The sequence below is a fragment of the Cololabis saira genome, chromosome 16 (assembly GCF_033807715.1).
Source record: "Cololabis saira isolate AMF1-May2022 chromosome 16, fColSai1.1, whole genome shotgun sequence".
Classification (NCBI taxonomy): domain Eukaryota; kingdom Metazoa; phylum Chordata; class Actinopteri; order Beloniformes; family Belonidae; genus Cololabis; species Cololabis saira.
In genome coordinates, this window is record NC_084602.1 from 35218119 (window position 1) to 35240811 (window position 22693).

At 41.9% G+C, this 22693-nt stretch overlaps 1 protein-coding gene across 8 annotated transcripts in view; it reads right to left on the reverse strand.

Moving 5' to 3' along the window:
* Positions 1-7305: 7305 nt before the first annotated feature.
* The window catches only part of smoc1 (SPARC related modular calcium binding 1), a 117327-nt gene continuing 101939 nt past the window's right edge, over positions 7306-22693 (reverse strand). For 5 of the 8 annotated variants that reach the window (XM_061743370.1, XM_061743369.1, XM_061743368.1 and 2 more), the window contains one exon: positions 7306-10978. In XM_061743370.1, the coding sequence (XP_061599354.1) occupies positions 10939-10978 (40 nt within the window). In that variant the 3' untranslated portion in view covers positions 7306-10938. The remainder of the gene's footprint in view (positions 10979-22693) is intronic. The other 3 variants (XM_061743366.1, XM_061743367.1, XR_009784243.1) reach the window with 2 other exon arrangements.

Genomic DNA, 22693 nt, shown 5'->3' on the forward strand with positions numbered 1-22693 from the left:
GCTACCCTCACAAAAAACATGCACACAGTCCTGGGCTATACATGCCCCCTCTGGCCAACCGGGGCGCCAGATGGGGTGGGGAGAATCCAGCCGGAATAACGTGATCCTTCCACGCGCTACGTCCGGCCAGAGAAACCCCACCCTGTCTGGTGAAAAGATGCGGCCTGCTCACTCCTCAGGTTAAGGAGGAGACCTGAGCTCAGTGCAGGGCCCTCCCGGGGTTGGTAGAGGATGGCAATGCCCAGGACTGTCACTTAGGTAGGAGCACGGGGTGGTAAAAATGGGAAAAAACCGGGATAAAAATATTAAAAAAAAAAAAAAAAAAAAAAAGGCTTTTTTCCGCCTTACATTACTTTTACTTTTATACTTTAAGGACAAAAGCCATTGAAAATGAATGTATCTTAGTATAATGCAAATATATTAAAGAAGCATATATGTGTACTATTGAGCATTAACATGTGTTTCAGAGAGCAGGAGATATGATGACTAGTTGCCTATAAGTATTGTAATGGTGCAAAAAGTCAAACTTTAGAGGCATGTTATCATTTATCCTAACCTTTATTGGAATGTACATCCAAGTTTAGTTGCAGGAATCTGAGGGAACGGATGTAAGAACAAAACTGGACAAGAACATCTGAAACAACCACAACCAAATTCACTCTATCCGGATGGAGCAATTTAACTGGATAGTTTTTATTAAAGGCCGAAATGAAATAGAGTAACAAGGCTGTTTTTAAAATGTAAGGAGTAAAAAGTACAGATAATTGCGTGAAAATGTAAGGAGTAAAAGTAAAAAGTCGTCTGAAGAATAATTACTCCAGTGAAGTATAGATAACCAAAATTTCTACTTAAGTAAGGTAACGAAGTATTTGTACTTCGTTACTTGACACCTCTGGTTTCGGTGTTTTCAGTAGTAGGACACCAGCAGATGTGTCCAGGGGTTCATGCAGTTGTCAATCTAATCATTTACACTGTGGCAGGGTGGAAGTGCAGCCACTCAGTAGATTGGGCACAGGTGTGTCCAATCTACTGAGTGGCTGCACTTCCACCCTGCCACATATACTTTTTATGCACCTTTTTTTCGGTCTTGATAATGAAGTTTAATTAACTTGTAGTTCAGACTGAATTAAAAACTCGTGCTAAACCTCCCATGAGCCCTTTCTGTCCCTCGTTATCTGCGACAGAGACCCCAGACGGAGCCACTTCGACGTCACAGAGGTGGACGTATAACTCTAACCCGCAGACTAGCTGCTGTTCCACGTGAGACAAAGGGAAGGACGTTCGCGTTGGGGGGTAAAATGCATCGTCCACCTGCAAGCTGCTCCTGCAGCTGAGTTCTTAATCAGGGTGTGGATACGCCTGTCTGGAATGTGACCTCTGACCCCCGGCCCTGGCCTCCCGGCAGGCAGGCAACCCCCTGACCCCGCGCTCCGGCAGCTGGGCAGGTGCTGCAGTCCTACCCCCCCCCCCATCAACCCCCCCACGCTAATGTTCAGTTATCTCACAAACTAATGGTCCAATTATCTGTAATGCTGTTTTTGATCTGTGTCTAAGTGTTTCATTGCACACAGGAAAAAAAAACCCCTGCACAAATGTACTCATCCCCGTCCCGACATGTGGGATAAATGAGGATCCACACAAGATGCATTTTAAAAGGGAATATAACCTTGATCTTGTGCTTGGATCAAGGTTATGGCACAATGTATGTCAATGGAGAGAATAACATATACATTAAAAAAAACAAACTCGGGATGTACGAAGAAATCTGGAAACTGTTTAATCAATTCATTAAAAAAGGAGATATAGAGATGGTTCTCAGAAGGAAAATGCAGGGCAGGATATCTAAATATCAAAGTAGTGGTGAACCTCGGAAGGGGAAGGGTCTTGGAGGCCGAAAGCAAAAGTGTAATTTTTGTTTATGTATATCTTTAATTTGCTAGAGGTACCATTGGACTGTACTTACAATACTGTCATATGCTACTTTGTACTAATTCTGGACCTTTGCAATACTGTATTTGACCCAGTCTTTGTATGTTTTGACCGTATAGAAACTTACCATTGTAAGAATGAGATGTACCTGCTGTACTCTACTGCCCTTACTTTTTAACAACTTGTGCTTTTTATTACTTTACCTCTTTTCTTATCATTTTATTTCATTTTATTTGTTATTTACTGTTTAATTGTGTCTTGCCACTTTTAATGTTGATGTAAAGCACTTTGAATTACCTTGTGTTGAATTGTGCTATACAAATAAACTTGCCTTGCCTTATAAGAAGAGAGATGCAAAGAGAGAATGGATGTGGGTTGGGATGTGGGGGGGTTGCGGGGGTTAAGATTGTTAAGTCAAAAGTTGTTGTGAAATGTCCTTTTATATTAGTATCCTGTGTGTGAATAAAAAATCTATACAGATTTTGTAAAAAAAAAAGAAAGGTGAATATAAAAAAGTCTTAAACGTCCTAAAACTTCACGCAGCACCTGAGCTGCCCCCCCACCTCACTCTTAGACCTCCAGCTTCACCCGCTGCCCATGAAACACACACACACTCACCCGAGCAGCTGCGTCATTATAAAACTCTTTTGAACTTCACACTGGAAGTCAAATGCCACATGTGTCGGTCCAAGACAGATGCAGAGCAGCTGCCCCTGGACTCCGGTTTCAGCCGTTACCCCCCCCATCCACCCCATCCACCCCATCCACCCCCATCACCGGCAGCCTCGGCCCCAGCCTCCCACCTACCACCCTGCACGGGTGCAGCATCCGAATCTTTGAAGTGTCATCGCTAAGTCCTCGCACAAATCACCCGGCCTGAATGCAGGCATTGTGACGTAGAATTATCAAATTGGTTTAATTCACCGCACGAATCGGCACAGATTACTTTGTAATACTGTATTTGACCCGGTCTTTGTACGTTTTGACCGTATAGAAACGTAATTCTTGCCATTGTAAGAATGAGATGTACCTGCTGTATTCTACTGCCCTAACTTTTTAACAACTTGTACTTTTTATTATTTTACCTCTTTTCTTATCATTTTATTTCATTTTATTTGTTATTTACTGTTTAATTGCCTTGCCTTGCCTTATTCCGTCCCCAAACTCGTCTCTGGGAGGAAATGAAAAACTAAAACCAAATCAATGTGCTGACTTCCATCCAGGATTGATCGGGGCCTGGATTAATAACAGCCGGGTGTGGATGCAAACTTTGCTGCTGTTGATCAAAGAAAAGGACGATTTTCCATCCAAGACGTTGAAGATGGAAGCAGATGATCAACGAAAGGAAACGTAGCGCCTTCGACCTCAATGGATGAAAGAAACCTACATTCCCCCACGTTCGAAAAGCTGGACTCTGACTGGAAGTTGAACAATTGTCTCAACAATTCATTGTTATTCTGCGCATGGAATTAGTAAGAAACAAAATTAGAGCTCTTTCCAATAAAACCAAATAATAAAGTTAATAAAACGAAAACTGTCCTTCCTCCTACATCAGGAGATGGGGGTTCAACCCTATGTTTTACGTCTGTTCTACTCGGGTAGGTTTTATGGTAAACTTTCTTATCTGTGTCAAAGTGAAGAGTAGAGAATCAACAGATCAATCTCTGATCTAGCAAAAAAAAACAATCTACACGCAGGTACAGAAAGTAAATTTCAATTATCTGTGTTCATCACACAACTTCTGCTGCTCTTCCTCTGATTCTCTGCACATCCAGATGCAGAACATTGTTCCAGTCATTGTAAATTATGTACACAGTTACAGTACTAGTGTTTTAACACAATTATTCATCATGAACTGGTATTTAAAATAAAGACTTATTTATATAAGCAGCATTTATATTTTCAAACAGCTTTGTAAAGACAGTTTTTATATTTTTTTCTTTATCAATTCACTCCTTTCAATCATTTAGGTCTATTTAGCATTTAGCACCTAATAGTAATAATTAAGCACAAAGATAAAGATAAAAGTGACTGTTTGTTTTCTGTAGACTTTTGTGAAGCACTTTGGTCAACCTTGGTTGTTTAAATGTGCTATACAAATAAAGAACAAGTCACATAATGTACACAATAAAATACAGCCTATCAGATCAATATAATTCAAACATGACATTGGATTCATACTCTCTCGCATTAAATATGATAGTTTAGCCAGCTACCTGAGCTAGCTTAACGATGCTAAAGTCATTTTTCCACATATCACAATGATACAATAGTACCGCAGTGGGTTAAAACATTAGGAAATATTCCTGTGACTCCGATTGGTCTCATAAAATTATCTCAGTAAGCAGCATGTTCACCTGAGCTACATCAACAAATAACTAGCCTTAGCCTTAGCCTTTTAGCATGTAGCCCCGCTCTTACCGAGTCCTCACTCTCTTTCACACAAGTTTTTAAAAGCTCTCTCCTAATAAACAAAAGATTTATCAACACACTACCCGGGGGTTAATCTTTGATTCATGAGGTTTTATAAAGCTTCTAGACGTTTCCTCCAGAAACGCGGACCTGTGACCGACTAGCGCGGGAACGTTCCCGATCTGCTGAAAGCGTCAAGCTCGGCTCGTTTTTATTTCCCTTTTGCGCTTTTGGTCGTCCTCAAACATTTTACAACTGCCAGAGTATAGTTGTCCGCGTAAATCTGCTCAATAAAACAGATTATTCCGCAAGTGGAAAACATTTAGGAGAGCTGTAAATCTCCAAGTGTGCTCAGATGTCGGGCCGCGCGGCGCTGAGAGAAGATGTTATCGCGCCTAAATGTTTCACAGCTGCTGTTCGCGGCGGCCACGCGATTCCTGTGAAAACCCCGCCAGCACATCATCTGGTGATGGAAGCGTTTCCGTCCTCATAACACAACGATGATTGGCATACGTTACATGACTAAACGTGATTATTACTCATGGCCTCAGTTAGATGAAGGAGGCTGTTTCTCAGTCAGTTGCTTTGGAGAATCGTCGTTAAACACGATCAATGACAGATGATTTACATGACCGTTTGCGGACTAGAGTCCTTCATGACGGTGCGAGACAGTGATGACATTGCCAAAGTAATTACTTCACGTTATTGTTGCTGAAGGCACAACCTGTTGAATCATTAGTTAATTGTTCACACACTGCTTCTGCTTTCAGACTCAGTTTCTGTTCAGTAAATAAAGGTCTGCCATGTCATCTGAGGTTGTATTTACCTCACTTTATGGCCTGGGGAGGACCAGCTGGTTTTATTTTCTTTCTTTCTTACATCTGACTTTGTTCTGATACATGAAACTTTGAAGCTGAAGTAGTGTTCCCTATTTTTTGACTTGCAGTAATGCACGCCGGCCACCGGGGGGCAGTGTTTAACCCCTCTCCCCGCTTCTCCTGCAGCCGCTCAAGTTCTCTGTCCAGACTTGTAACAGATGTGGTATGAAAGTGGTTCAAGACCACTTGTATTGTTTACTGTGTTGTTTTCTTGTGGGATTATTAAGACTTGAATTTAAACGGTGAGCTACTTGCAGCATTGTTGAGGTGTTAGATGAATATGGTTGTTCTATAACCAGGTGTAAGTGAATGCCAAGATGCAAAAGTCAAAGGTTTGTATGTTCTGTGTTGCCGGGCCTCTTTAGCTGCAGGTTCATGTAGCTCGGGTCGAGTACTTCTACGTGCGAATAATCTGTTTTATTAAGCAGATTTACGCCGACAACTATACTCTGGCAGTTGTAAAATGTTTGAGGACGACCAAAAGCGCGAAAGGGAAATAAAAACGAGCCGAGCTTGACGCTTTCAGCAGGTCGGGAACGTTCCCGCGCTAGTCGGTCACAGGTCCGCGTTTCTGGAGGAAACGTCTAGAGGCTTCATAAAACCTCATAAATCAAAGATTAATCCCCGGGTAGTGTGTTGATAAATCATTTGTTTATTAGGAGAGAGCTTTTAAAAACTTGTGTGAGAGAGAGTGAGGACTCGGTAAGAGCGGGGCTACATGCTAAAAGGCTAAGCCTTATTATTACTTGTTGATGTAGCTCAGGTGAACATGCTGCTTACCAGAGGTGTCAAGTAATGAAGTACAAATACAAATACTTCCTTAGAAATTTTGGTTATCTATACTTCACTGGAGTAATTATTTTTCAAACGACTTTTTACTTTTACTCCTTACATTTTCACGCAATTATCTGTACTTTTTACTCCTTACATTTTAAAAAACAGCCTCGTTATTTCATTTCGGCCTTTAAAAAAAAACTATCCAGTTAAATTGCTCCATCCGGATAGAGTGAATTTGGTTGTGGTTGTTTCAGATGTTCTTGTCCAGTTTTGTTCTTACATCCGTTCCCTCAGATTCCTGCAACTAAACTTGGATGTACATTCCAATAAAGGTTAGGATAAATGATAACATGCCTCTGAAGTTTGACTTTTTGCACCATTACAATACTTATAGGCAACTAGTCATCATATCTGCTGCTCTCTGAAACACATGTTAATGCTCAATAGTACACATATATGGTTCTTTAATATATTTGCATTATACTAAGATACATTCATTTTCAATGGCTTTTGTCCTTAATGGCTTTTTTCCCCCCTTACATTACTTTTACTTTTATACTTTAAGTAGTTTTGAAAACCGTACTTTTATACTTTTACTTGAGTAAAAAACTTGAGTTGATACTTCAACTTCTGCAGGAGTATTTTTAAACTCTAGTATCTATACTTCTACCTGAGTAATGAATGTGAATACTGAAGACACCTCTGCTGATTACTGAGATACTGTTGTAAGACCAATCGGAGTCACAGGAATATTTCCTCATGTTTTAACCCATCGTGGTACTATTGTATCATTGTGATATGTGGGAAAAATGACTTTAGCGTTATTAAGCTAGCTCAGGTAGCTAGCTAAACTATCATATTTAGTGCGAGAGAATATGATGAATCTGATGTCATGTTGGAATAATATTGATCTGATAGGCTATACAATAGCTTATTATGTACATACTGTGACTTATTTATTAAGGTCAATTAGATACTTAGTTGATTCAATGCTTTATTTGCACAGCATATTTAAACAACCAAGGTTGACCAAAGTGCTTCACAGAAGTCTAAGAACAAATAGACACTAAAACAAACAGTAATAATTAAACAAACAAAGATAAAAAATTACGAGTAAAACCCCCAATAAAATCGCAAATTGGTGAATATGACCTTAAAAGTGACTATTAGGTGCCAAATGCCATCATAAATAGAGCTAAATGATTGAAAGGAGTGATAAAGTTCATTTAGCCCGCAGGTTCATGTAGCTCAGGTCGAGCAGTGAACCCTGCATGTTTCAGTGGAGAATCAGTCAGGACAAACAACCACGTGATTTTTACACACTGACCAACTTTATTCAGATGTTTTATTTCCATAAGCTTCAGCAGTGAATAAAAACAAACAAAAAAAAAAAACACAACAAACTGGTCTTGGTGAGCCTGCCAGGTGCCCGGGTTGCCAGGTTGGCCCGGCCGTCGGCTCCGGCCCGTCTCTGCTGCTTGTCCATCGTGATCTGCAGTGATTGTCAGCCTGTGTGCGCGTTTTTTTAAGATCATGTGATCTGCGGCGTCTGGAAACACTTGAGCAGACACACAGCGGCCTTGTGTTCAGACCTGGACCGGAGCAAGACGGGCTTCTTTCCTCATTCTTGGCATAAATGTTCAGTTCAAAATTAGACACAACTGGACTTGTGGCTGCGATGAATTAAGCACCAGATACCATATACATTCTTGACGGCGTGTAGTGATCAAGACAAACTGTAAAACACAAGCTGGAGTAGTAAAATAACCACTGCGCAGATAAAATAAACAGTCCTCGGAGCAGATAACGTACGATCCGGTCTACGCGTTTTCAACGTCGTGAACGAGCTACTGTAAGCGCCTAACGTCTGACATGATGTAAACGGAGACAAGAGAAGAGGGAAGCAGATTTTCCAGGATTACAGTCAAGTACATGAACATCCAAAAGCCCCCAAAAGGAGATTTAGTAAAACAAACAAACACAGGTTATTGTACATATTTACAACAGAAGCCTTTGTCTCGTGTCCGTGAGCCATCGCAGTGACTCTTCAGAAATGCACAACTCAAAACAAATGCACCAGCATTCAAACCGCAACAGCCAAAGCGTGCTTCTCCTCTGAAACCCAATTGTTCCCAAATGTGAGGAAGAATCTGCGCTCGGGACTCTTGCAGAGGCATCTTTTAGAAACTTGCTGCCGTGTCTTACTGTACGAGAGATGATCGAGCTTCAATAATGCAACGCGTGAAGAGTTTCTGGACTACTGGCATTGACCGCTGGAGGGAGGGCGACGACGACGACGAAGGCGTTAAAAACACTAAATAGATCCGTCTAATGAACACGACAGCTGAGAAGGGCTCATTTCTCAAACCTTTTTCTTTTTTCCCTCCATTTACTTGTCGGTTTTAGTCACCTGTGGCTCTAAAAACCATTTTCTTTGAATGTAAAATCTCTCATCTGTGGTTGTAGTCGAAGATGACGGACTGATGTTTCTCATTCTGGGAAGTTTTCTCTGCCTCCTTTCCCTCACTTCTTTGATGGCCGCTTGGATGTGAGCGGCAGAGCAGCGTACGGACGCGCTGGGATTATTTTCAAGGCCGTGCACAAAGAAAAAACAATGGACTCAGGACCACAAGTTTACATTTCAAACCCATGCATCCTTTAGTGGTTCAACATGTCATGCTCACGTGCAACATTAGTACGTCAAAATATTGCACGTTAATCCAAACCACGATGTTTTTCTAGACCTAAGTTGAAAGCTTAACCAGCTAGTTTGAGGCTGTGCTAACACTGCCAGCCCAGATGGATGTTTTCGTTTCCAGATAGATTTTATTTTGATCATCTGAACAGCTAAAGGCCAAAAACGAGGTGTGGAGGTGACTTTAAACGTGATTAGTGTCGCTTCCCTCACTTTTTCTTTATTCATGCAGTGCCAACTGTCAGCAGAAAACCTCTCAAGGCATTTTACACAGAGGACAAGTTTAGTTTAAGTTAGTTAAAAACAATTTAATTCAGTCCAATGAAGCCTAGAGTCAAAGGTTATATATATATGAAACAGCCTGGCTGCACTGAATCTTCACTTTCAAGCAACCCCTAATCCTGAGTGACTGCGAGACAATGGTAGAGGGAGGGGACGGCAAATACAACCCTAATTAAAAGGATTAAAAATGAAAAAAAAAACGATTCTTTGTGTCATTCGTTAAGTGACACGATGCCTACGTAACTGCGGATTCCTCTGTGACCCAACACTGAGCCCTGAGGAACCCCGTTTCCCACCCGATGTACCAGCAGAGACTTCTCCACCTCATCTTAACCAGTCGCGACGCGAGAAGGGGAAAAAAAACATGTTGAAGACGATAAAGAATGGATTAAATGATTTAAAAGTGTTGTGGTAAATAAAAGAGAGGTGTGAATGCCCTTCCTCCTCGCGTGGATTTTAAGACAGTTTCAGGCTGTTTCGCCTCTATAAAACTATATTTTATAGAGCGTCTGAAAACCTTAAATTAATCTTGTGCACTCTAGCTAATCAGACGCTGATGTACAGAACACTAGAGTCACGTTATTAGCTCCGGAAGTTCGTGAAAACGAGTGATATGATGCGGGTGAAGTTGGCCAATTAGAGCCATGGAGGGCAGGGCGTTGCTATGGTGATCAGCTACCATTTTATTGCTAGATTGTTCATTAGCGAAAGAATCTCTAGGTGTATTTCCAGGATCCAGTTACTGTTTGTACAGTTTTCTCAGTATCTGATGTCGGAGACCTGGACCTGGAAAAATGACCAACAGAGTTGATGTTTACGTTTGTGCTGCCATTCGTCCATAAATACCTTTAAAATATCTCGACTGCGATGCAAAGGTTTGTGTCACTTATCCCGCGCTGAGGAGAAGTTACTTTTACTGTTCGTGGCGGTTGTTCAGGACTTCTACGCCCACGATATCGACGACGCCGTTGGGGTTTGTCTGCGTCGCGCTGTAATGCATACAAGGAGATACAATCAGCAAGCAGACTGACTGACGTGGAGTTGCATTTGTGGGGAAGCGAACGTCAGGTTACAGCAAAGTGACAGAGCGTAAATGCTTTCATTGTCTTATTAGTTAACCAGACCAGCAAACGTATTATCATCATTGCGTCTGTGCTCCATAAAAACAGTTTACCTGTGCAGGTCACGTTGGGTTTGGGCGGGACTTTAAAGAAGCTGCTTACAGCAACTTTTCCTCCGTACAGATATGAATTTAAAAAAAAGAAAATTAAGCAAAAAAAACCTCAGATATCGCCGGATTCCTGCGTGTTTTAGACGTTTCCCTGCGTCGACACGCCGAGTTCGAGGGAACGGATCACCGTCAGGTTGTCGCCGCAGTCCGAACAGGTCTGTTGACAACACAGGTCTCGTGGTCATCAGCAGACCTGTTCTGGACTATAAAAGGACGTGCACGTGTTATGTGAGCTAATTCTGTGCTTAAAATGACGCTTTAGTCGGTTTATTTGCAGCAACTTTACGTTTTCACCAATGCAATTGGTGTGTTTGGCAAGCTGCGTTTCTGCCACTGCTCCGTGGGCTGCTGTGGTTTGGAAGGGGGTGGGGGGGGTACGTTGCATTCGTTTAGTTGGGTTTTATCGCCCGTTCCTGCCGTCTAAAGACAAAAATGAAATGTGAGACGTGGTTGCATGCATGTACGAGCACCTCCAGTGGTGAGCCTGACATCTCTTTACAATATATTCTCATTCTTTTCTTCAGAGAAAACAAAAACACGTAAAAACAGTTAACATGTCAAACACAGGGAGGAGAAAGTGCAAATATTTTGGCGCAGCTTTGTTTGCTTTTCTATTCTTTTTTTTCTTTCCATTTTCTTTTTTTTTGTAAAATCGGGAACTTCTTTATTTTTCTGCTCCAGCCTCCTCTTTCCTGCCAGCAAGCATCCCGATGCCTTCTCTCTCCGCTCCGGCCTCAGCTCTGCGACGCCTCGTTTCTCACACCAGACGACCTACTGGGGACAAGTTGGAGAAAAGAGGAGGGAGAGAAAGACAAAAGGACAAGTTTTCACTTTTCACCAACATGTCTGAGGGTTCGCACCGAAGCGGCTCGCCAAAGCAGATGCATGCTCTGCGGATCAGCCAACGCACGACTCGGGTGTAACGAGGAACGTGGTTTCTGCAGCTGCAACCGAGACCTGCTGCCTCCATCTTTTCTAGCTCAGAACCAAAAGCAGATACCAGGTTTTTTACCAGGAAAGGAGCACTGGAGGACCAGCGGTCCGGCTCACACCAACGGAGGTGCAGTTCTTTGGATGCCCACAAGGGGTCGGCTCCAAAAGGGTTACAAATACAGAAAGCACTGGTGTACTCCCGATCAATCGGCCACCCGATCGATCACGTCATTTTCAAAACATCGGTATCAGCCAAAACAGTATCGGGATATACCTAGTTATTAATGTTTTTAATATATATTAATTATTAAATCGTGACAAATGGGACAATTTGAGTCTTTCTTTTTTTATTTAATTCATTGCCAAAATGTATCTGATCAGGAAAAAGTATCGGAGTTGTATCGGGAGCCAAAAAAAGGGATCGGATAGGGAAAAATCGGGATCGGCAGATACTCAAACTCAAGTGATTAGGGATGTAACGATACACTAATCTCACGATACGGTACGATACACGATATTGAGGTCACGATAACGATACGATATTATAGCAGTATTTTTTTAACAACCTTGAATGAGGAACATATTACTGGAAAAAATTGTCTTTTATTTGAAAGACACAAAATACAAAACAATACTGTACGTTTGTATTGTTACAGTTTGTAATGCTTTATAACTGTTTAAGTTTTAAAGAGAAAGCCAGGCCAACCATTTTCCACAAACTGAACTAAAAGTAAATGTCAGGTTTGCATTATGCATCTTCAGTTTCATACAAGTACAAATATTTTGCCACAAACTGAAAAGTTTATCTTATGTATGATTTGACTTTTTTTCTTTTCCAGAAATTTAACAACTAAAATTAAATAAATAAATACATACAATTTTAAATCATAAAAAAGATTGATTCATGCTCACCTTATAAGTGCAAGAGGAGATTTATTTTTGTTAAGAAGGTTATTTCGGTAATTCAGGGTTCATTATTTTATAAATATATTCTTTATATTCTGATGTAAATCAGGGACTATAATGACACTAGTCAGTTTATCTGTAGTGATTAGTCTGTTTTAGATTGGGCGGAGTGATACACCACAGTACGGCACTAGGTGCTGTTGATGTTCTAAAATCCTACACTGTTGAGGGACATTAAAGTACATTCGAACTCAGCAGAAGTTTCCCCGTGTTTATCCTACTAAAAAAGTTTAACTTAATAAGGTAAGGCTTAACTCTACACCAGCCTTACATAAGTAAAGGTCCAGAGCTTAAAACCCTGCACGAGTCCCGTGATCGGGACCAAAACGGTACTAGTTTCTTCTGAGCGGAATCAGATTTTGGTCCGCGGGTCGAGGTCGCGGTCGGATGCGCGTTACTAGTCAACACAATAGATTAATATTAATAACCCAATATCGCGATACAGTTTGTCACCTCCACGACACGTTTCATGACGTTTTTGTATCGCAAAATTTTGTGGCACGATATATTGTTACACCCCTACAATTGATCGGGATCGGATCGGTAGCTAAAAAATCCTGATTGGGACAACCCTAGAAAGCACCCCTGGAATATCCTTACATGATGGCTGCCATGCACATCCCCTGCATCCATTCAACACGTCGGTCATGCATGCGCGAGATGCAATACTGACTTGAACGCTGGAGGCGCTACCGCCGGCCAGCGCCGCAGCGGACTTCAAGAGTGGACTTGACAGAACTTCATCAACAGGTCGTCAAACACAAATCCTGTCGGGTTCTCGTCAGATTTTATCCCAAGGGCATGGATTCAGTGGTCTCACGCACCATCTCTGATGGCACCAGGTTTCTCTCTGTAAACAATAACCTGCTCGTCCAACGGTTGTTGCCGTGTCTCCAAACGGAGACCTCAAGTACCATGGTTACTTCCTGCGTAGAACTGAAGCCAGAAATCCAAACCCATGTGCAAGCTCGGTCAAAGTACGTCTCAAGTTGCGAGCACTTTTAATAACTTCACCCCTAAGCTCATTTTAAAGATGATTTGGGCTGTAAAGTGTACTGACGGACCACCATAACCGGGTCTGGCTGCCCTAACGGGGTGGACGGTAGGTTGGCCTGAGCAGACGGCGGCAAACGGCTTTGCCAGCTATTGATCATGGATTTGGCTGCAGGATGCTGCACCTGAATCTCTCTCTAAGGATGGCATTTCCATCATTAGTCATCACAATTCCTCCTGTGGGGTCAAGAAGAAATAGATACAATACATACAAAAGAGACAAAGGTGCTGTTACCAGCAAGACGTCCAAAGGTTTGGACCTGTGACGGTACATGGCTGTATCAGTGCCCTCAGGACAGCTCAGCTTTGCTTCTGCGATTGCAGCCATTGATGCAGATATTTTCTGATATTTTCAGAATCAGACAGACAGATGAGAAACGGAGAAGTGGTTTTTAGAGAACTAAAAGCCACTTTCTAAAAGCTAACTTAAATCTCTGTAGTTCTCTCAACTGCTGAAAACTTGGATTTAGAAAACTAATGTCAGCTCGCGACAGTTATCCAGCATCGGGTATCCAACGGCGAGTATAGGGATGGGAATCGAGAACCGGTTCTTGTTCAGAACCAGTTCTCAGTGTTTCAATTCCTTGGAATCGTTTGCATATTTTTCAAACGATTCCCTTTTCGATTCCAGTGAGCATGAATGACATCATCACGCACGTTGCGTAACGTAGTAGACATGGCGCCCAAACGATGCAGACGCACGAAAGTATGGTTACATTTCAGTAAAAAAGACGACAACAGGCTAACTTGCAATACTTGCTAAGTGAATATATCATCAAAGGGAGGAAATGCTACCAACATGCAAAAATATTTGCGCACACAGCAGCAATAATGATCATGGAATGTTGCGTTTTCCAGCAGCATCAGCAACGTTAGCATGTCCTTGGCTAATAATACATGCAGGTAATTAACTAGTGAACACTCCCTATCATAATAACGCCATTTGCCTCATTGTTGTCCTTTTTTCCAAATGGGAAGCGATATGGGAATTGTTAGAGAACCGAATCGTTAAGCAGAATCGAAAATGGAATCGGAATCGTAAAAAACGTATCAATTCCCATCTTTAATGATTGCAGATTTACATTATTTGTTCAATTATAGTTGATACATTAAGCTTTAAACTTTGGATATTAGACGGGGAGACGCTAGATAATTGTGACGTCACAGAGGGTTTGTCACTTCCTTCTATACCGTCTATGATCAAAACTAAGAAGGTACTCAGCACCATCACATGGTCTTCCATCCATCCATCCATCCATCCATCCATCCATCCATCCATCCATCCTTCCATCCATCTATCCATCCTTCCATCCATCATCCATCCATCCATCCATCCTTCAACCTATGCATCCATCCATCCATCCATCCATCATCCATGCATCCATCCATCCATCCATCCATCATCCATGCATCCATCCATCCATCCATCCATCCACCAACCCATCCATCCATCCATCCATCCATCCATCATCCATCCATCCATCCATCCATCCATCCACCAACCCATCCGTCCGTCCATCCATCCATCCATTCATCCATCCATCCATCCATCCATCCATCCTTCAACTTATGCATCCATCCATCCATCCATCCATCCATCCATCCATCCATCAACCCATCCATCCATCCATCCATCAACCCATCCATCCATCCTTCAACCCATCCATCCATCCATCCATCCATCCATCCATCCTTCAACTTATGCATCCATCCATCCATCCATCCATCCATCCATCCTTCAACTTATGCATCCATCCATCCATCCATCCATCCATCCATCCATCCATCCATCCATCCATCCATCCATCCCCACCTACGTGATGGAGGAGAAAAATGAGGAGAGGAAAAAGTTGGGGGGAGAAAGAGAACAGAAAACAGGAGCGTAGACAAGAGTTGGTGGCAAAAGAGGTGAGAAAAAAGTAAGTGGAAAGACAGTGTGTGTGTGTGTGTGTGTGTGTGTGTGTGTGTGTGTGTGTGTGTGTGTGTGTGTGTGTGTGTGTGTGTGTGTGTGTGACATGGGTCTGGTTTGTGTTTAAAATCGGATTGTTTCTGTCCTCCAAAGGTTGTTTGTGCAGCGCGTGGGTGGAGTTGATAGCCTACGAGGCCTACGAGGCCCGGTCCGTCCGTCCAAGACTCCGACGGCAACCGTCCACGTGAGCGTTCCCCCGCCGGCGCTTTACGAGCGTAAATAAAACGTTAACAGCCTCCTGTGGCAGGAGGAGGACTTGGAACCAGGTGGCAACAGGTTGTAGTTTAATCCACAGACCATAAAACAGTCCTCGTTGTAGTCAAAACTATAAATGAATCATTTAAAAAATAAAATTGACTGTGACTGGGGGCGGAGTGAAGGATGCTTGGGCTGCACACTTCCTCCCCAGCCCATCCGTCACTCGTGCCGCTCTGTGTGCGTTTAAAGGCCTCGCCGAGTCGAGCATCTGGGCCCGGCTGTCATCAGCCGCAGCGTGATGCGTCATCTTAATGGACTTTTAAGTAGAATTGTGTCAGTAGTCGGGTCCTCTGCCACGGGCCCTTTAGCTTGGCAGCGCCGGTGACACACATGCTGCTAACACGGACTAAAACAATATTTCCTGATGTTTCTTTCCACTGATGTCACGTCGTTCTTCTCCTTCAGCTACAGATAAATGTCCCCCTTGTTCCAGGCCGAGCGACGGTACCGTCGGCTTTGTAATGACCGGGCCCCGGCGCCGCCAGCGCCGCTCCCGCCCCATTCAGGCTGGAGACTCGGTGCCATTAGCCAGCACAAAGCTGCCGAGCCTCTCGCTGGAAAACCTCGGCCCCCGCTTTTGATGAAGATCTGAAAGCAGATCCTGTCCGCTGATGAATCGCCTCGCCTCACCTGGGACCTGAGCAATAAAGACGCTTGTCTCCGCGGCTGGGAATCATGCTGTACCCAGTACTGGAGTTGAGGGGGGATGAGGGGGGTGGCATCTCCCCCTGAAATAAAAACGGTCCAAATTATCCCCCCTGTAAAACTGCCATCCCCCCTTTCCATCCCTTATGTCATTTCATCAATCACTGTGGTTTTACTGCTATTTCAACATTTAGAGTCATCACCAGAAAAATAACACCAGAAAAATAACTTATTTGACAATTTTCACCTGTTTCAAGTAAATTTTCACTTGAAATAAGTAGGAAAATCTGCTTCTTATTACAAGCAAAAAAAATCTTGTTCCACTTGTTCCACTTCTACTTTTAATTTTTGAGAATTAGCTTTTTAGAATTTTATGCAAATGTAACCCCAAGACAGTATATAAAGTAATGAAATATAGGCAATTTATGCAATTATTACTGAAAACTTTAATGTTTTCACACCTTTAAACATATTTAAAGGCAAAAAGAGTCATTAGCAGAAAAAGAACTTGTTATTTGACAATTTTCACCTGTTTAAAGTACATTTTCACTTGAAATAAGTAGGAAAAATCTGTCCGTGGGACAAGATTTATCTTCTTATTACAAGCAAAAAAATCTTGTTCCACTGGCAGATTTTTCTACTTATTTCAAGTGAAAATCTACTTGAAACAGGTGAAAATTGTTGTTTTTTCCAGTGATGAGTCTTGTTTTAAGTGTAATGACATTTTTTTTACTAAAATGAGACATTTTAACTAGAAATCAGACAAATATTCTTGTTAAGATTTTGAGTTTTTGCAGTGATCCATTTTACTTATCCTGTGAAGGACAGAGTCATATTGATAAGTTCAGAAAACAGTTTTTTATTGTTGTGTTTTGATGTATTTGATGTAAGCCCAGTGGATATTTAAAGGTTACAGAAGGCTGCATTTAACTGCTGCTATGTCATTCCTGCAGTATTTCTGCAGGTGTTTTGGTCACTGCTATTATTTGTAATATATTATATTATTTGTAATCAGCACAAATTATCTGTCCCCATATGATAAAATCCACCATCCCCCCTGATTCTTTTTTACAACTCGAGTACTGGATATACCTGCATATGCTGGAGGGGGGGGGGGGGGGCTAAGAGGACCAGCACAAGGGCTCTGCTTCTTTGTCCGCTGTAGAAAAACAGCCAATTAAAATTTCTGCTGCATCTCCTCACCTGAGTTCCAAGTACCTGATGTCAGAAAAGAAAGTCCTCTGTCCTCTCGGGTGACCTCCGTCTCTTTCAGTCCGGCAGCGCGTCGCGTTGATGTCACGGTAATTAAAACGCAAGTGATGTGTAGTAATTGCCGTTGGCCTGGAGATGGACAGGGCTCCCAGCTCCCTAATGGCGGTGCCGACCCGGTGCCAGCCCCGGCCTAATAATGCCCTCCTTTCATTGCTACCTAATGATGGACGCAGCCGGGACCAAGCGGGAAAGGAGAGGAGACTCTGACAGAAAACAGGACAGGCACAAAGCAGAACGCTGTGAGCCGCTGGGTTTCTGCCTCGTCTGCAGCCGGACGCCACGGTTTCAAACGGAAACGAGCCTCCGACGGTTTTTCAACGTTTTTTAGGACAAAAAGAAGAAAAAATAAATAGATTGCTTGTTTCTATGATTCCAGATTCATATTATTTGTCCAATTATAGCTGATACACTAAGCTTTAAACTTGGGATATTATATTCACTTTAACTAGTGAAAAGAATTGTTTTAGATTGGGCACCAGTTGGATGGATGGATGGATGGATGGATGGATGGATGGATGGATGGATGCATGGATGGATGGATGCATGGATGGATGGATGCATGGATGCATGGATGGATGCATGGATGCATGGATGGATGGATGGATGGATGATGGATGGATGGATGGATGATGGATGGATGGATGGATGGATGGATGCATGGATGGATGGATGGATGGATGATGGATGGATGCTTGGATGGATGGATGATGGATGGATGGATGGATGGATGCATGGATGGATGGATGGATGGATGGATGGATGCATGGATGGATGGATGCATGGATGGATGGATGGATGGATGGATGGATGGATGGATGGATGGATGCATGGATGGATGGATGGATGGATGGATGGATGCATGGATGGATGGATGGATGGATGCATGGATGGATGGATGGATGGATGGATGGATGGATGCATGGATGGATGGATGGATGGATGGATGGATGGATGGATGGATGGATGGATGGATGGATGGATGGATGGATGGATGGATGGATGGATGGATGGATGCATGGATGGATGGATGGATGGATGGATGGATGGATGGATGGATGTTCAAAAAAACCAAAACAAAAAAAATCAAACATACACAAAGAAAAGAGCGCTGAAAGTTCACGACTGCTTCAAACCGGAAACCGGAAATGTGTTGCTACCAAGCGAACCAATCACAGCCCTTTCCGTCTGCGTTTGGTCTGCGTCGCCTCGATGCATAGTTACAATTTGTGGGAGGTGCACGTCAGTGACGGCGTCAATGACGGCGTGTGGTCTGCGTCGACGCAAACCACACGCCGTAGGCACGGCGTTGTTTTGACGCAGAACCATAACTCTCTCCTACGTAGCTGAAGTGGCTTCAGCTCCACAGTCCTGGTGATGGAGGTCCTGGTGATGGAGGTCCAGGTGATGGAGGTCCTGGTGATGGAGGTCCAGGTGATGGAGGTCCTGGTGATGGAGGTCCAGGTGATGGAGGTCCAGGTGATGGAGGTCCTGGTGATGGAGGTCCAGGTGATGGAGGTCCAGGTGATGGAGGTCCTGGTGATGGAGGTCCAGGTGATGGAGGTCCAGGTGATGGAGGTCCTGGTGATGAAGGTCCAGGCCCGGATGAAGAGGCCGGTCCCCCCGTGCTGTCCCGGTACGAGCCGAGCCTGAGTGGAAACGTGGCTAAGGACACTTCCGTCACTGCCCTTCGCTGACCTGGGGGGGAATGATTCTGATTCGTGGTCCCAACAATTCTGACAGGACAGGAAGTTGATGACGTCGGCAAGTATATATGCTTTTATCCTTTAGATCGGGAAATGACTGATCATCAAGGATCAAGACTTCTGTAGCAAAAGGCGTGCACGCCAACCAGCCATTGACTTGTTGGTAAGCCCCGCCCCTCAAACACAGGAGAGGCAATAGCTGTTGAGCATTAGTTCCACAGGGAGCAGAACTCGGACATCTAGGGTTGCCATCTTTCAGAAATAGAAATAATTGACACCCTGATTTCAGCAGCGCAGGCACCAAAAAAAGGTACATCCCCAAAACTTCTAAAATGCATAGAAACGTATTAATTTTATACGAAAAAACAAAACGCTTTGATTTAAAGTTTAAAGTGCTTTAATAGCATTGAACCTGCATGACTGTACAGACAACTATACTAGCAACTGAAATATCCTATGCTACGTATGTCCACATCAGCCAACATGTAGAATATAGCCTACAGGTGAAGAATATGGTGTAAAAGTTAATTTATTTCAATAATTCAACTTAAAGGGTGAAACTAATACATTTAAATTACATAGTCTCATTACTGGCAAAGCAAGATATGTTAAGCCTTTATTTATTATAATTTTGATGATTGAATTTTTTAATGATTTCATAATATATTCTAATTTTTTGAGATTTTTTATTTGGGGTTTTCATAAACTGTGAGCCATAATCACCAAAAGTATAACAAATAAAGGTTTGAAATATCTTACTTTGCATGTAGTGGGAAATAATATATTTGTTTCACCTTAAGTTGAATTTACTACGAATGAAGTTTTGCAATATATTCAAATTTTCAGACCGTCACCTGTATATTATTACATGAATAAATAAGATCATAATGTGTGTCTGTATTGGTTCAATACTGAACGCAACTTTTAATTCCTAATTACGGAACAATTCCGTGTTTGAAGGGACGGGTGGCAACCCTGCGGACATCTGTAACTTTCAGCTTCACATAAAAACACCGATGATCCTGAACTCTCATCTGTTTTATCCCAATAATACTTTATTGATGCCCTTGCCAACCCAGGGACTGGAACCTGCTTCCTCCAGGCCCAAGCCCAAGCCCACCTCTGTGACCTCCAGCTACCACTTAGTTATTAGCTCCTTGCAACTTGAAGCTATAGCACATCCGAGTCCCATCTGAACGTCCTTCAACAAACGTTGGTCCTTTTGTCTCCAAGAAAAATCTAAAAATCCTGAGTCTGAGTTAGCAACAGTAACTAGGAGGAAGGGAGGGGGGTAATCATACGTCAATTGATGGTGATCAGCTGCTCAGATTCTTCCAAGGGCTCAGCTCACGATATTTTAAGTCATATTCTTATTTTTTCTTTTCGTAATGTGTAAAACATTTACGAATATATAATTTCAAAGACATCCCATTTCTGTCACTGCACCAACTGTAAAATGCCCCCCCTGCTTGTCCCAAACTGTTGGGAGAGAAACTTTTATGAGGTATTAATAAAACCTCAGCTTTTATATATTTTTTTTCTTATTCTTCGTACCTTAACCAATTATTTTTAATTCAGAAAAGATTCTTGAGAATGATCTCATATTCTTCTCCTCAAGCACCTTCTGCACCCTTATTTAGCTAATTTAAATTATTATAAATTTTTTCTATTAACAAGTTTCAAACATGCCTGTTTATGTTCATTCATTTCAAACAAGACATTCCAGGCACTTTTCAAAATTTTTTTCTGTTATCATCAGATATTCATTCTTATTCAGTTAGAGGTGGGATGAACTTTCATTTACCTCTTTGTCGTACCTGCAGTCACAAATCCTTTATCAAATTCCATGGCCCTCAACTCTGGAACTGTTTAGATAGATCTCTTAAGTTAGCCTCATCCTTAAAAACGTTTAGGACCAGCTTGGTGGGGTATCTTTTATTTAGACAAAATTAACAGGCTATTCTTACTGAAATGAAATTGCCATTTCATGGTTATTTTTGTTTGTGTACTTATTGTATTTTTCTTTGTTTCTTTTACCTTTTCTTTTTTCCTTTCTATTCTTTTGCTTTTGACTGATTTTTTTTTGTGATTTTGTATTGAGGGGAAGGATTTTTTATAAGCCCTTCGGGCTTCTTTTCCTCTCCTGCACAAATTATTTGTCCTTGTATGATAAAAAAGAAAATTAAAAAATTATTGTGTTATCACTGTGCAAAAATAAATAAATAAAATAAAAATAAATAAATAAAATTGATGCATCATTACTCTCATTTCAGATGTAAGACACAAAAGCAGGACAGACATCTGTGGAATAGCCTGCCGGAGTACCTTTAAAAGCAGGCTCACCTTTTTAAATTGGCCTTTAGCTGATTCCTTTTAGTCTTTCTTGTATACCCTTGTTTTAACTAGCTGTTCTTGTTGGTCTTATGGTTTTAAGTTGTACTTATGCTTGTTTTATCATTATTAAGTTTTATGTTTTATGTAAAGCGCTTTGTGTTGCATTTTTTATTTGCATGAAAAGCGCTATACAAATAAAGATTGATTTAATTTGATTTGAGAAAAGACGCCATTACGCTCTCGAGTTATTTTTCCCGTTGTAAACCAGCCTTGGACTGTATAAAAGGAAAATGCCATCCACTTAACCACTTAGATCCGACTCAGACATTCATTCAAGAACTGTTAAACTTCAATTATAAATCACAACATTAGTCTTGTTTTCAATACACCAAAAGACACATTTCCAAGGATCTACGACTCGCCTCCTCCCGACTGTGAAAAATCTCGCTCCCAAGGTGGAAACCACATTTTCCAGCAAATCTCTCACGCTGTTTTGGCTCCGCTCCGGCCCACATGTCAAGAGTGAGGAACCTCTTACAGATGTTCCCCAAAGGCGTGCGCTCTCTCAGCAGAAAGCACGTACCGTAAACTGTAAATACATCCAACAACACCGCAGTGACGATTCAGAGTTGCGACAGCGCTTGCTTAAGATTTAAAGCCAAGGCATACCTGAACACAGTGGCTGTCCGTCTTAGTCAGGCCAGAACGGAGCCATATGTTCGTACGGGCTGCTGCTGCTTTCATGCAGCCTCGCTCTCTCATTTCATACCTCATTTTCATCATTCCTCATTTTGTAATACTTTATTTGACCTGGTCTTTGTACGTTTTGACCGTATAGAAACGTAATTCTCGTCAGTTTTGTGAAATAAGACCTGGAAACAGGCATTGTGGCGTAGAATTATCGAATTGGTTTAATTCACCGTACGAATTGTTACAGATTACTTTTGTAATACTGTATTTTACCTGGTCTTTCTACGTTTTGACCGTATAGAAACGTAATTTGTTTTGTTTTGTTTTATTTTGGATCCCCATTAGCGGACGCAAAACGCCAGCTAATCTTCCTGGGGTTCATGAAGATTAAAAGTATTTACATATATATACGTCATATAATACTTTACACTTTAAATATATGAATACATAAATAAATACAATTACATCACTCCATTAACCCCACCCACACCATTACATTAGCAACGTCACTATAGTGGTAATTATCACAATTTCTAACTACATTGAGTTGTATATTCCATACACTATACAGTACAGTACATCACAAAATGTATATTAAACATATATTAAACATTGTTTATGTCTGTACCCAAAAAGAACCTTTTTAGTTAAAATAAGACCTGGAAA